This window comes from Trachemys scripta, chromosome 3 (assembly GCF_013100865.1).
Source record: "Trachemys scripta elegans isolate TJP31775 chromosome 3, CAS_Tse_1.0, whole genome shotgun sequence".
NCBI lineage: Eukaryota > Metazoa > Chordata > Testudines > Emydidae > Trachemys > Trachemys scripta.
The window spans coordinates 2,080,940-2,096,166 of NC_048300.1; the positions used below are offsets into that span (position 1 = coordinate 2,080,940).

The 15,227-nt window shown below is 50.6% G+C and overlaps 1 protein-coding gene across 5 annotated transcripts in view; it reads left to right on the forward strand.

The window, feature by feature from the left end:
* Nucleotides 1–15,227, forward strand: part of NINL (ninein like) — a 53,423-nt gene that overhangs the window by 26,352 nt on the left and 11,844 nt on the right. For 4 of the 5 annotated variants that reach the window (XM_034763925.1, XM_034763923.1, XM_034763924.1 and 1 more), the window contains 8 exons: nucleotides 150–290; nucleotides 1,660–1,834; nucleotides 4,341–4,451; nucleotides 5,471–5,560; nucleotides 7,314–7,322; nucleotides 8,408–8,540; nucleotides 12,211–12,276; nucleotides 13,631–13,740. In XM_034763925.1, coding sequence (XP_034619816.1) covers nucleotides 150–290; nucleotides 1,660–1,834; nucleotides 4,341–4,451; nucleotides 5,471–5,560; nucleotides 7,314–7,322; nucleotides 8,408–8,540; nucleotides 12,211–12,276; nucleotides 13,631–13,740 — 835 coding nt within the window. The remainder of the gene's footprint in view (nucleotides 1–149; nucleotides 291–1,659; nucleotides 1,835–4,340; nucleotides 4,452–5,470; nucleotides 5,561–7,313; nucleotides 7,323–8,407; nucleotides 8,541–12,210; nucleotides 12,277–13,630; nucleotides 13,741–15,227) is intronic. The other variant, XM_034763922.1, reaches the window with a different exon arrangement.

Consider the following 15,227-nt stretch of genomic DNA (forward strand, 5'->3'; position numbering starts at 1 on the left):
CTCTTCTTTGTTTTGGTCTCGGGCGAGGGGAGACGTGTGCCGGACGTAACTGCGTGTGGGCATTCGTGGGCTCCCCTCTGGGAGTGCTTCTCTCCGTACGTCGGGAAGCCTGTTGTCATGCTGTCAGCATCATCTGCCTGTGCTTGCAGGGCCCAGGTGGAGCAGGTCTCCAGGGAGCGAGACAAGGCGAGGCTGGACTTGGAGAAGGCGGAGAAACGAAACCTGCAGCTCGCTAAGGACGTGGATGATCATCACGCGGCCATGGAGCACCACCACGAGAGCAAACTCAAGTATGAGAGAGCAGCCTGGGTACCTGTGTGCAATGTCTCCTGTGGATTGCTACGCAGCCAGCCAGACTCTCTGCTGCTGTGAGCCGGGTGCAGCTCCACTGATCCACTCACTTCAGTGGAGCTTTGCCCGTTTACACCCGTGTGGGTCTAGTGCTCACTGATCTCAGCATTAGCAAGTAACGTGCATGTCTTACGGTACGCATGGTGTGCAGCCCCATTGTGAAGTCTTGCCCTGCCATTAGGCTACGAAGAATTGAATAAATTCCTAGCAATGTGACTGATATTGACCAAAAACTCACAAGAGTTTGAGTACTTCTACTTTATAGACTTTAAGGCCAGAAGGGACAATCGTGATCATCTAGTCTGACTTCCTGCACATTGCAGGCCACAGAACCTCACCCATCCACTCCTGTAATAGATCCATAACCTCTGGCTGCGTTACTGACACCCTCAAATCATGGTTTAAAGACTTCAAGTTACAGAGAATCCACCATTTACTCTAGTTTAAACCTGCAAGTGATCCATGACCCATGGTGCAGAGGAAGGTGAAAAAACTCCAGGCTCTCTGCCAATGTGACTTGGGGGAAATTCCTTCCTGACCCCAAATACGGTGATCAATGACCCTGAGCAGGTGGGCGAGACCCAGCAGCCAGACACCTTTGGTATTTGAAGGGAAACGTGTATTCACTCCTGTACCAGAGTGAGTTCCCTGTCTGAGGAGGAGCAGAAGTGATGTTCTAATAACGCTTTAATTAGTTTGGGGTTTTTTTTAAACTTGAAAATAAAATTTGACTCGTTTTCTCATTGTCCATGTAGCTAGCCATTTTCTTCCTGTCGCGCGTGTGTGTGTGTGTACACACACGCACACACACCCTGCCCAGAGCTCTCTCACACGTGTTTTGGAGCCAGTTATTCGTGGATGAGAGCAGGGGGAAGTGGCCATTTGAGATACAAGATGCAGGTTTGGATAAGGGGCTGGCCTAGGACCCAGGGGCTCAGGGCTCAGTTCCCAGCTCTGCCCCACACTCAGTGTGCCCTGGGATGCATCTCTTTCTCAGAAGAGATGCTTTAGTCCAACCCACGTCATTGGGCTCAGTGCCGGGTGACTGAGTGACGGTCTCTGTTCTGTGCACTACGGGACGTCAGACTAGATGACCTAATTGTCCCTTCTGGCCTTAAAATCTATGACAGTGCTGAGGGTGGGACTTGCCACAGCACCTCCGTGACTTGGGAGCACAAGTGCATTGAAAGCCCAAGAGAATTATGCTCCCACGTCACATAAGAGCCTTTGAAAAATCTCAGTCTTCACAGTCACTTGGCCATGGTGGCTTTCTGCTGGACACTGAGCAGTGACGCTTGTCTGTTGCAGAGATCTGGAGCAAGACTATCAAGGGAAGCTGAGCATTATTAAATCTGACGTGGAGACAGACAGAGCGCTGCTCTTGCAACAAGTGACCGATCAGCACACCAAACTGGAAGCGGATATAAAACTCCTCCAAGGCGAAAAGACCAGCCTGAGGGAGAAGCTGACGTTAGCAGTACAGGTGAAGCAATCGCCCTGGGGAGCCTGCCGCTGCAAGGGGATGCCAGATGGGCAGCCTGGGGTGGTCCTGCCGGATCAACCGGAGGGGCCAGGAGCCAGGCTAATCTGGGAAACCTCCTGTCTGATCTCAGTCTTTTTTCTGGCGCTGGGGGAACTGTAACCTTGTTAAATAGGACAGGGGAGGTAGAAACGCTCAGATCACCTAGAAACAAACCCCTCCCCCTGAAACAGAACACTGCACACACACCTCCCTCCTGGGGAGAGAAGGAGAGAGGCGAGCCGCACGTGACAGACGTTCTCCATGTATAAGAACCCATAGAGAACAGACTAGTGTTTAAAAGCAGAAAATCATGTGGGTTTTCTTCTTCACATCTCTTGAGCAGGGTCTTACACTAGCCCTGCCCTCCCCTGAAAACAACATTGGAAGGTTATAGAACAGAAAAACCCTATGGATTCTCCCATACAGTTAGCAATTCTTTCCAAAGGACAAGCGACCACCACACCGCGTGGCTGTGCTCGGCCATGCTGGCGGAGTCGTGTTTTGTAGGCAGGAACGTGCTCCAGAAGAATTGCCCAAACTGGCAGGCTGCGTTATGGATTGATACAGCTGACATTTGATGGGGAGTGCATCCGGAAAGAAATCCCCCACCCAGCCCCACAGAAACACCGGAATTTCCCATGGAACAGAAATTCCAGCTCCCGAACAGTTCTCATGGCAAGCGAACTTTCAGGGGGCTAGGTCCTTTGGGGGAAGCTGTGTCAGAAGGGATGAGGGAAAACTGGGCTTTATGATTAAGGCTACGTTTTAGTCACGGGTATTTTTAGTAGAAGTCATGGACAGGTCACGGGCTGTAAACAAAAATTCATGGGCCCGTGACCTGTCCATGACTTTTACTAAACAATACCTGCCCTGACTAAAACGTGGGCAGGGGAGCGCGGGTGCTCTAGGGAGGACGGGGGCAGTCTGGGGGTGCCACGGGTGCCGAGGGAGGTGGCCAGGGACCCCCGCTGGTGCTGGCGGGGGGCACAGCGCGCAGCCCTGGACCCCTGCTGGTGCTGGGGGCAAGCATGGCCAGGCCGTGGCATGCAGGCAGCATGCAGTGTGGAGACCCCCCACCCCTCTGCTGCCCAGGAGCTGCAGGGAGGCCATATCAGTGGGAGCTGGGGAGCCCCCACCCCAAAGTAAGTGCCCCCCCATACTTCCCAACCCCCTACCCCTAGCTCTAAGTCCCCTCCCACACACCCAAACTGCTGCTGCTGACCCAGGGGCTGCCTGGCTCAGGCAGTCCCTGAGCCAGCACCAACCACCGCAGAAATCACAGAGGTCACGGAATCTGTGACCTCCGTGACAGACTCGCAGCCTTATTTATAATAGGACGCTGGCTTCAGCCTTAATTCTGCACTGGGTGTCCCCGTTCTGCAATACAGATCACGACTGTGGCTGATCATGAGGTTCTGACTCTGACATACGATATTCAACATTCTCATCACCCCCCTGCTTGTCGTGCGTTCAGTGACGAGACCCAGCTTTATTTAGCAGTCGTCAGGGCATCGTGGGTGGCCTTCGCCTTTCTGCGCCAGTGTCGCTCTGGTTTGCTATAGAGACTTGTGCTGCTCTTTCTTAGACCCCCATCCTGCAAGCTGCTATGCTCGTGCATGGACTGTGCTCCACTGAAGTCCCTGGGGCAAGTCTCCGGCGCAGGGGTCTACCTGCGTGGGACAGCTTGCAAAATCTGGGCCTAACTTCTTTGTACCCCTTTAACAACATCCTTTTAGCAGCAGAGCCAGTTAAAGGGGTCCAGCGCCCTCGCTTGGGCGCAGTCATGCTGAGATAAGCCCCTTCAGCAGCGTCCACGTTAGGGGGCTGCACTGCTTTAACTATTTCTGTCTAAACAGAGAATAACTAAAGTGGCACAAAGTTTGTGTGTTGACCAGGCCTCTGCCCTGCGTGCGGAATCAGTAACTACGGGTTACGGACTCTTTCAGAGACCGCCCTCATCGCTGTCATATTCTAGCATCCTCCAGTCACGCAGTGAGCGACTGTCACGGGTGGCTCGTTCTCTCCTCCTCTCTCCAGGGGAGAATTGTGTGGGGCCTTCTGGGGCTGGTCCCTGCTGTGGGGAGGAGGGAGAGAATCCGCATGTCCTGTCTGAGGCGACACTGTGAGCTAGGGCTGCGTCTCCCCCTCCCTGAGCTGGTGCGAGCGTCAGTAGCTGCATAGCAGCGATAGCATTGGTAGGAGACGCAGTGGAGTCACCCCACGTGCAAACCCACCTGAAACCGCTCCCTGTGCCACTGCTGTTTCTATGTACAGGGGCTCGATGGAGCTAGCACACGAGCAGGGTATTCCTGGCTCATAGAGCAGAAACCGCCTTCTCCCTAAATGTGAGCTGCGCTGGAGTAAGCTCAGTTAAAGGTGTCCCACAAGGAAGGCGCATGGCGCAGGCATCCTCTATATACCAGTATACTGGGCATTAAACAAAGTTCCCTTTCCTCCCTATTTAAAGGAAAACAGAGGGTTACAGAGCGAGGTTACGGAAGTAGTTGAAAAGCTGTCGGAGTCTGAGAAACGGGTGTCAAAGCTGCAGAAGGAGCTGGACTTCATGTTGAAAGACAAGGTAACGTTCACTTCTTCAAACGTAGCTTTTTCTAGACCTGGTCAAAAAATGCCTATTCAGAAAATGTTTCCTTTTTCCAGAACCCCCCTCCCCCACCTCACCAAACTGTTCACTTTTTTTGTAATGAAAAACAAATTTTTGGCTTTCAAAAATGTTCTTGTTTTTTTGTTTTTAAATGGAGTTTTCAGAAATGCAAAACTTGTACAGAAATTCTTTTTCTGGTTTTTGGACAAAAAAAAAAAATCTACCAAACTGAAACCTTCCAGTGGAAAATTTTTAATTTTGGTCACAAAAATAATTTGAGTTCTAACCTTTCCCTCTGTCATTGAGATTGATACAGTAAGGTGGGCAGGGCTTGAAAAATGGACCTGATGCCTATTAGGCAGTGTGAAAATATCTGTCAAGCCACAGCCCCTCCCCAGTGGCCACATCCCCTGCAACTTAATGCTCTACCCTGAGTATTGACCTGTTTGTGTTCTATATTTTCTTTCCTATCTCAGATCATGGTGGACCTTTCCCTTTCATGTTTTCCGCCTGTCTCCTCTTTCCTTGCTCTCCCTTCCTCTCTCTCCCCCGGGTTGTGTGCTCCCCCCACACCCAAAAGGCTCACTCTTCTTCCCCCCCCCCCAGTCTCTCCCTGGCACCCAGAGCTCAGAAACCCTACCCAGGCGCTTGGGAGACAGACGACTAAACCTAGTAGCTAAAGGCTGATACACAATATGGACTCCGCAGCGTCCTGTGGAAATGGCCCGGTGACCAGCCAACCTCCCTCTCTGGGCTTCCGCCGTCGGTGGGAGCTGCTGTCTGCTCAGCTTGCTCAAAAATCAGGTCACTCTGGGCCTGGTCACTGAAGTTCCTGGGAATCTTTCCCTCCACTCTGCAGCAGGCTCTTATGTAGCTGCCTAAACATTGACTTTTAGGAGTTTACCTTTAGGCTGCGTAGCACGGTCAGAGGGGTGTTAATTCTGTCTTTGCCCGTGTGTAATGCATTTCTGGGGCGCTCTCTCTCCGTGTTGTAGCTGGGCGTGGTGGATCCGCACAGCACAGAGCTGCTCCATCAGGAAGAACGCTTTGCAGAGATCATAAAAGAATACGAGCTGCAGAGTCGGGTATGTACGGGCAGCTTTATTCAAGAAGGCTGTTGTGACGACAGCGTGCTCCTTCCCTGGTCTGGTGAAACGCCCCATGCACTCCACGTCCCTGGTAGGGCCGAGGGGGTTGTGACGGAGCAGTCCTGGTCGAAGGTGGTGGAATTGACATGCAGGCTGTGCCCCATCTGGGGAATATTTTGCAGGGCTCCCACACTAGCCCAGCTGGGTGACTTGCACTTCGTGGCAGTTCAACACGAGGGTCTTTCAGCCCTCTCTGTTCTGGGTGCATCTTGGGGTGCTTGGGAGCATCACCTCCACCCCAAATTTTAAATCCTCTTCTTTCCCAGGCTCCCCTGCTCAAACTGTGGCTTCTGTACCCTAGTTCAGTACTGCAGCTACATGGGGGGTAACATTTTCAAAAGCGCCTATGCTCCATTTCCAGCATAGACGGTGGCCTGCAGGAGCCTACGTCTCACTGGAAGTCAGTGGCACTCGGGCGCTGACCTCACTGAAGTGTATTTGACAACTTCCCCCGTGATCTCAGCCACATCCTGGTCACTAGAGAGTGCAAATGAGTATTGGAGCACCCTCCTTTCGCCCGTGCAAAGGGAGAGGCCCTGCTTAGCCCTGAGAGATGAGCACTGAGGCTTAGAATAGCATTTGGCCTCCTGTGTGGCAGCACGTTCTGTGGTCTGCAGAACCCTGGACCAACCCCAATGTTTTACTTGATCCCATTGTAGGATAAAGCTGATAAAACCCGAATGGAGCAAAAACTTGAGGGTAGGTTTTTATAAAACTCCCTCAGTGTCACTAATGATTTCCCGAGAAGGGCTGGCGTGCCCTAAAGATCCCTCAGGCGAGCTGCAAGCTCATCAGATACCATGGTGATGGGCATGATAGATGAACCTAGGTGCATGGTTAGATTGATCCCCGGGAGCACAGGTGTTCCAAGGGGTGTCTTTTACGTGTCAGGAAACATAACTTTGTTCAAAGCCCCCCCCCCCTTTTTTTTTTTTTTTAAGAAACAAGAATCTATTGAGAAGTATCCGCTACGTATGCCAGAATTTCATTCCTTTCTTTGCTCACTGAGTGTCTTAAGGGGCTTGCTGTAGCAAGGCAGTGTGTTCTGGTGCATAGAGCAAGGGGCTGGTACTCAGACCTGAGTTCTGTTCCCAGCTCTGCCATTGGCCTGCTGGGTGACCTTGGGCAAGTCACTTTGTCTCCCTGTGCCTTGGTTTCCCCAAATGGGGACCATGCTCCTGACCTCCTTTGTGAAGAATGTGCTATGAGAGTTACTGGTGAAATGCGGTAGATAGGAGCTAGGTACTATTATTGTATTAGATCGAGAGTTTATTTTTCCCCCTCCTTAGGTCTAGAGCGAGCCCCTGTGTGGGGCAGTCCCCGGCCTAGAGGAGCCCTAGAGAGTCACGATTCCTTCCCAGGCACCCCTTCGCTCCCCAGGGAGTGACTTCCTGCAGCCCTCTCCTCCATGCTGTTTAATTCCCCTGCCTTGTGGGGAATGCACCCCCCCCCACCTTAGTCTGGGCTGGGTCCTGGGGCCACCATCTAGTCCTGTTTGTAAACTGAGCAGTAGTTGTAGAAATCAAGGGGCTGTTCTGATAGACCATCAAATGATGTCACCTCCCAACTGCCGGTGCTACTGTTACTGTTCTGTGTAGTTGTTGTTGGACGAGATGTTATCAACTCACCTCTTCCTGTTTTTCTTTCCCCAAATCTCACAAAACCCCAACTCCCCCCAATTTGGTGCTAGAGGGTGAAGGTGAGCACTCCTACCTTGCACATGCATGATTCAGACATTCGTGTTGTTACTTTCACCTCCTGCATGGTCTCTTGGCACGGCCTGAAATCTTGGGTGTTTACAAGCATCGTTTTCTCAAATGCTTGAGCTTACGTTGTTAACTGACTCATGTATTTTGTATAGTGTGACTCACTTAGTCTTTGTAATTGGTTTTCTGTGTGCGCTTTGAACATGCCGGATGTCTGCACTTCATGTAGACGTGTCACCAATTTTCCTGTTCCAAAATGCTAACTGTGTCGATTGTAGTGTTGATATAGCCATGTTGGTCCCAGGATATTAGAGAGACAAGGTGGGGGAGGTAATACCTTGTATTGGACCAACTTCTGTTGGTCAGAGAGACAAGCTTTTGAGCTTGCACAGAGCTGTTCTTCAGTAGACTGTTGTCTAAACAACCTTGGTGATACCACCTAGTACAAGGCAGAAGTCAGCAAAAGCTTAGCACTTAGCACATGCTTAGTTTTAAGCAGGCGCTTATATCATCCCTGTTGAGTAAAGCATTTACACATGGTCTTAAGTCCCATTGACCTTACAATAGAAGGTAAGCGTGTACTTAATTTGTTCTCAGTGTGACTTCCATGCACTGCAACAGGAGAGAGGCTCTGTTTTCACTGCAGAGTTAGCTCGAGCTAGCTACGCTCAAGTTACTCCTCTAGAGTTGTCCGAGTTCCGGCGAGAGTCGGCCACCATGTGAAATAACACCCACTGGTTCTGCACTTGCTTGTGTGAACTTGGAACGGGGTGCAAGAATCCTGCATCTGGATTGGCTATCCGCTGCCTGATTGACAGATGAAGGGGGTTTGCCCATTGGTCCATACTGGTGTCTCCATATTACAGAGATCAATTAATGATATGACGTATGTATGTGTGCACCCACCTCCTGTCCCAGGCTGGCTGACCCAGGGCCCGACTGTGGGGGGGCGGGGGGGAGCACCCACCATTTCCACACTCCCCACCCCGATAGCTGTGGGCACTTGGCACTTCTGGAGCAGTGCTGTGGCTGGTCTGTGTCGGTGAGGTTTAAAGGAGATCTGCTGTGTGCCTTGCAGGAATTACGGGATAAAAACGATGAGCTACAGATCGAGGTAGAAAAGCTGCGTTCCCAGCTGCAGGAGAGCCAGTACCGCAGGGCCTGGCGTAAAATGAAGGAGAATAAGCCAGGAGGAAGACTGCTACCTGCTGGTAACATTGCTGAATTGCAGGGAGGGGGGGAGACACACTATCGTACGTAAACTGCTCAGACGGCAAAAGGTCCAGGAAGATCAGAGTTACGCTGAGATTGCCCCTTAGTTCAGCATGTTACACTTGAACCTTGCAGCACACGTGGCATATAACATCACTCTGTTTCCTGGCCCTATGGCTGAGTATCAGATAAGCTACAGGGTTCCCACTAGAACAAGCTGAGGTCGGGGGGAGATTGAGATTTACAGAGCTGACTGGGAGACTCCATTGAAACAATCAGGAGTTGTGTGGCTAAATCCCTCTGTTGGCTTTGAAAACCTGTACGCCGTTTCTCTGACTGTCAGAGCACAGCCAGGCTCACGGGGCTACTTCCACAAGCACTTTGCACAGAGACCTGCAGGTTCAGATGATGCTGTGCTGGAAGATTGGGCACGTAGCTAGTGAATGTTTGCTTACAGGGGTATAATACTTCAGGGTATGTCTGTCCTGCAATCACAGGGCTGCAATCACAGTGCGTTACTGCGCACTCAAGTAGACATACCCGAGCGAACTAGACTAAAGCTAGTTCGGGTCCAGGAGCGGAAGTCGGCATGGACTAGTGGCCTGAATAATTACCCATGGATCCAGGCAGCTTGCTGTGGTGTCACTGCTCTGGTAGCACCACTAGCTGAACTGATGCTAGCTCAGGGATGTCTGTGTGAGCTGCAGTCACCCCCTTCCTCTGGCCGCAACGCAGTGGGAGAGGGACCGTTCCGGGTGGGATTGTACACTGGGGTTTTTTGCTGTGCAGCGAGTTTGGCAGATTGGACTAAAATTCCTTCAGAAGTTTGTGTGTTTTTAAAAGTAAGCCCTTTTCTAAATGAAATGATGCATTTCACTGAATGCCTCCTTTCCCGTCCCCTCCCGCACCGCACCAAAGCTACTCAAACACGTTAGACCCCGTGGTGAATGGGGGAATCCTGCCAGCTAGCACTGGACGCATGGAGTGACTCCAGGGGGGCATTCAGCCCTCAATGTTTGGCTAGCCCAGCCTCGAGCACCTTCGGTGAGTTAGTTCATGGTCTGATGGACCTCGCTGCCAGAGGAGTGTCTCTTGTCCAGAGGGGCTGGAACTAGCGGTGCTGGGGGGGCTGCCGCACCCCCTGGCTTGAAGTGGTTTCCATCATACACAGGGTTTACAGGTTTGGTTCAATGGCTTTCAGCACCCCCACTGTACACACTGCTCCAGCCCCTTGCTCTCGTCTTTAATCCTCGTTAGTTTCAGGGTTGGGGGGCTTCAGATAAGCCCCGTATTTACTTGCATGAAAACAGATCAGATGCCGTTAATCTTAGTTTGTTTCTAAGGTCGAGAGCTGCCAAAACTGGGGTGGGTGGGGAACGCGGAGTCTAATCTTCGTGGCAGTGCTCAGCATGGAGCAGACGCCGATAGCAGAGTGTTAGAAACCCCTAACAGCGGTCTCCGTTCTGAGGTCAGACCCATTCTGTGGAGAAGGGCGAATTCCAAGATGATCCATGGGCTAGGCTATGAGGCTGGCCCATGGCAGGACTCCCGTGTCATCGGGAGCTCTGGACTGAGAGCCAGTGGCATGTGTGGCCCTTAGGGAGTACCTGGAGCTTTCTGTCACGGAGGACTTGGTTGGTACCTGATTGTCACGCCCAGCGCCACCCAGGGGAAGAGATCCTCATTTCAGGCCGGGGTTGTTTCTGCCCCTTGAGTCTCTTCTTCCCTTCTCCATGTCTGTCCTTCTTGTCTGTGCGTGTCTCCATGTGTCTCCCTTGGCATTTCCTTCCCTGCATCGAGGCCCTGTATGCACTCCCACCCAATCCCCTTGTGACATTACCCAGAGTGCAATCTGAACAGCTGTGTCCCCTCAAGTCTCCAGCCTGGGGTGCCTTTTTACACTGCTTCACTGGCCCTGCTGGCCTGCTCACATCCAGCCTCCAGCATGTACGTTACTCCCAGCCGAATTCCATCAATGCTTCAGCCAGCCACTCATGAATTACATTCTAGGGCGACACCAGCAAACTCCCAGTCTCAGACTTTCCCCCAGAAATGGGTGTCTTGTACTGCCCCGCTCTCTACTGGACAACACAAGCTGATGGAAAGTCCGTCATTTTATTAATAAAAAATTATATGCACCAGCCCTTGAATGGAGTGTCCCAAACACTTCAATCCAAACACAGAAGATAGATTTTAAGTGATTACAAGTAATGAGGCATAAAAGTCAGAATTGGTTACAAAGAAATAAAAGGTAAAACACAAACTAACACCTAACTTAACCCGCTAAGTGATTTCAAAGCAAAAGTCTCTCTCGCCACATGTTATAGCAGTCTGAGTGGCTGAATTCCTTTCTGCCGGGATCCCTCCCCAGTCCAATGCTGCCTCCTTTGTCCTTCAAGTGCTGTCGATGCTGTGAGTAGAGATGAAGGGAGAGGTGATTTGGGGTGTCTGTTCCCCGTTCTTTATACTTTTTCCTCTTCTTTGAGAATCATCTCCAGCTGGGGTTCAGGAGTCAGAAAGTCTGTGGGAACCTCCAGCTGTTTCCTTGCCAAGATGTAAATTTCTCACTCACACCCTTTTTCTTGCCAAAGCATGGCCACTTAACCAGATGATGGTCCATTTGATTTCATTGACACCTGGCTAAGGCATCAGTTTGCCTTTTGTCTCTGAGGAACTGGTTTCTGGCTGCTTCCCCAGGTTTGGAATACATCTTAATAACATCAGACAGTAGAATCTTGTAACTTTGCATACAGTGTTGCCACACATATTTGACCAGGACAACAATGATCAGCAAATCATGAGTTTTCAAATGATACCTTACAAGGCTTGGTTTGAACAAAATTTATCATACCCTTGAAAAAGGGGTGAATGTAGGGTACAGCCTGTCACATCCAGCCACTAAAACAACGAGCAATTAAATAGTTAATAATGACATTTTAAATGTCACTGCTAGCCTTTAGAACTGACACCTTGGTGAGATTTAATAGGGAGCCGAGGAAGTCACACCTCACGGCCATGGTTTCAGGCTGCGTGCAGACTCAGGCAGACGGCGCTGCCTTGGTTGTATCTGGAGCGTTTTTTCGGCAACCAAGCAGGCTGGAGATTCTTGGTTAATGACAGCTAGGATTCTGTGTGATCTGGATGCACCAAGTGGGCCATGTAAATCCATCACGTAGGTTGGATGTTGGGCTCCTCAGCTCTAAAGGCATGTACAGGCACCACTTGTATGTCTTCCTTTTGTTACACTGAGTCATCAGAAAAAATAACAAAGAATCCTCATGGCACCTTAGAGACTAACAAATGTATTTGGGTATAAGCTTTCGTGGGCTAATACCCACTTCATCAGATGCATGGAGTGGAAAATACAGTAAGAAGAATATATATTATAGCACATGAAAAGATGGGAGTTGCCTTACCAAGTGGGGGGTCAGCGCTAACGAGCCAATTCAATTAAGGGGGAAGGGCCTATTCTCAACAGTTGACAAGAAGGGGTGAATACCAAGGGAGGGGAAGTGACTTTTGTAGTGCTAACGAGGCCAATGCAGTCAAGGCGGCCCATTTCCAGCAGTTGACAAGAAGGTGTGAGGATCAGCAGAGGGAAAATTACTTTTTGTAGTGAGTCATCAGAGACGCTTAATAACTCTGTCCTTTCTTCCCCTTGCTTTTAAGACGAGACCCAGAGAGGAGATCAGTCCCTTTTGGTGAGCCGGCGGCTATCGGCTGCAGGCAAAACCGGTAAGGAGAGCAGTCGGCAGCTGTATGTGCACATACGCACACGTGGGTTTCTCTAAAGAGGGCTGTGATCGTGCCTGGTGTTTACATGGAGAGTAAATGCATTGAACTGGTGCCACGTTTCTGCACCGACGTGCTTCAAATGGAACTCTGTCTCTTTAAATAATGTCTGCAGTGTTCCCAAGGAAACCGGCGCGCTCTGAGCTTGGGAGTGGCTTGCGTTGTTGGGTGGTTGTTTTTTCTGGAGCCAATTGCCCTGGCTCAGTCTCGCTTCTCCTTGGAAAAGAGATGGGGGGGGAATTTGGGAGGCTGTATAAGCTGCCATTCATGGTGCTAACTCCCCATATGTCTGGCTACTGACTAGTGGTTTGACAGCATCCCCTGCCACCTCCGTGGCCTTTGGTTGCTGCTTTTGTGGCATAGCTGGGCAGTTCGTCTTCGGAGACTGCTCCTGCTGGAGGTTCCCCTGATCGAGAGCTATGGGGCTACTCCACATGCAGGTAGGTGGATCCTGCTGGGTCACATTGTACTGCAGCAGCAGGACTGTCCCTGGCACCTCCATTATTTCTTCACCCACCACTGACGCTGCATTAGGTGGCTCCATTCTCTTGTAGCAGGGGAGCTGTGGCAGCCCCCTGGGGGGACAAGAAGTAGAGAGTTTATATTTGGGCTGTGGAGCGGGTCTCTCCAAAGCTGCCTTCATCACCAGCGCCTCATTCGCACCCAGGACAAGCTGTGTACTAGTTCTTTGTTCTTCGGGGGAGCTGTGGGCTGTCAGGTGTTTTGAGCACAGCATGTGACTGAGGATTCTGCTTTGTTGAGCGCCCCTAACCCACCACTTTGAAGTTAACATTCGATTTCCTACGCATATGCAGGTAATCTAGTTACACTGATTTTCATAAGGGAACTGCCGGTCATTCATTATAATGGATAGATAAACTGAAGACAATAATGATATTATTCGTTTCCTGCAGTGTCTGACATCTTTGATCTTAAGGTTAACTGAACAGAGTCACATATGTAATGTAAGGCAATTAAGACATGAAGAGGATTTAGCATCTAGAAGCTAATTTGGTTACGTTGGTAAACTTCTAACAGGACTTGATACACAGACAAACACATTTAGCATCTACCCTTGATTTCTGTTACTAAAAAGGAATGGGTTAGTGATGCTCGTCAGTACATCTTTTTGATATTCACACACAAGTGAATTGTCCTGCTTACAACTGCAGTGCTCCTTGTTAAGCTGTTATGGGTCCAATGCAGGTTGGCTGGTTTGCCAGTGTAATTGTGGGGTGCAGAGCGATCTTCAGTTCTGCACTCGTGGGACCGTTTCAAAAAGCTGTTTTCTTTTCAGGCGTCCTTTTTGTAGAAGCAGATGCCTGTGCAGTGAGTATAGAAACCGAACTCATGATAGAGCAGCTGAAAGAGCAACTTCAGGACCTGAAAATACAACTGGAAACCAAGGTGATGGGGGGAGAGGGGCCCTGGGGAACTTACAAACGCTGTGGCAGAGCAGTGTGGCTATTTCCTGTCTGCATTCGGGTGACTCGGTGCTCTTCAACTTTGCACCACAGCTCTCCTAGAGGGAACGGAGCTCCTGACTCGTGTGGTTAAGGTGGGGGAATTGGGGAGTACAGCCTCAGCCTTGTTGCTCCCTGGGGTCCCTGTGTTATAGGAAGGTGGGGCCAGAGAGATGGGTCTTCATATGCCCAGACTCTGTGCCCCCTGTGCTGCTCCTGCATCTGTGCTTGTCCTCTCAGATCTGGGCCATGGATGGTTCTCTAGGGGGTGCTGGCTCTGTTTGTGATGGTACCAGGGAGTAGTCCGTGTGCCTTCCCGCACACATCCCGGGGTACACAGGAAGGGCGGCACACTACATGGACGTCTTGGCTGGCAGCAGGAGTCGAAGCCACAGCTGGCTGGGTGGCTTAGGAAAGACTTGTAAAGGGTTTTGTTCATTTGCAAGGGCATGTCCTGTTGCACCAGCCAGCCCAGAGGAAACGCCTGCAGATTGGACACGCTTTATTCAAGAGACCATAACAAACACAGCTCCTTGTCGTTCCCCTCCTCTGGGATTTAAGAGGGATTCCAGGCGTGGTTCTTGTGCTCTGCGAGGGTTCTAGATTCTCTGCCCTGTGTCATGCCCTTAGTCCTACTCGCAGTGAAAGAGGGGTTGGTTCCCATGCGGTTGGAAGGAGAAGTAGCAAAAGAATTCTGTGAACCCCTCCGTGCTTGCCAGAGTCACGGCTCCAGTTCACAGCTATTCACACTCCATTGGACTCATTTTCACTGTTTCCAACGGGATCGTTGCCTTGTGGGCTCCTGATGGGCCTGTGGCTCTGCTGAAGAAGGCACACACACGCTATAGTGCTGTCCTAACCTTGGGGAGTCCTGGCGGTAAATAGGAACAAGATTTTTCAAAGCAATTTACGGAGACTTGGATGCCTGAATTCTATTGATGCTCATGGGAGCTGTGAGTCCAAATCCCTTGGGCAGCTTTGTAAATCAGCCCTGGTGTCTTGTCTCAGATCAGTGTATTTTCACTGACCTCGGTGGGCTTTGGGGTCAGGCCCAGAGTGAGCAATAAGGAAGGTTGTGCTTGGCTCCTGTGTGGATGCTCATGGGGTGGAAGGTGCTCGGTTCCTCCTTACCCGTGTGACTCCACGGAGGGGCAGGCACATGCGTCCCTGGTTGTGAAGATGTCAGAATTATTCTAAAAGCAAGAATACAGCTCTGCTTTCATGGTAACCCCCGAAAATGTTTAACTGAAATAATAAATCCTGTTGCCTTACGTCGTCCACTAGCTTTAATAGAAACACTGCAGGATTCCTCCAGGAGAGATTTTAAACTCAGAAGGGACCATTGTGGATCATGTAATCTGACCTCCTGGATATTGCAGGCAATTGCATTAGAATGTTTTAACCTAGGCTAAGGGAGGCCAGAGATCTTTG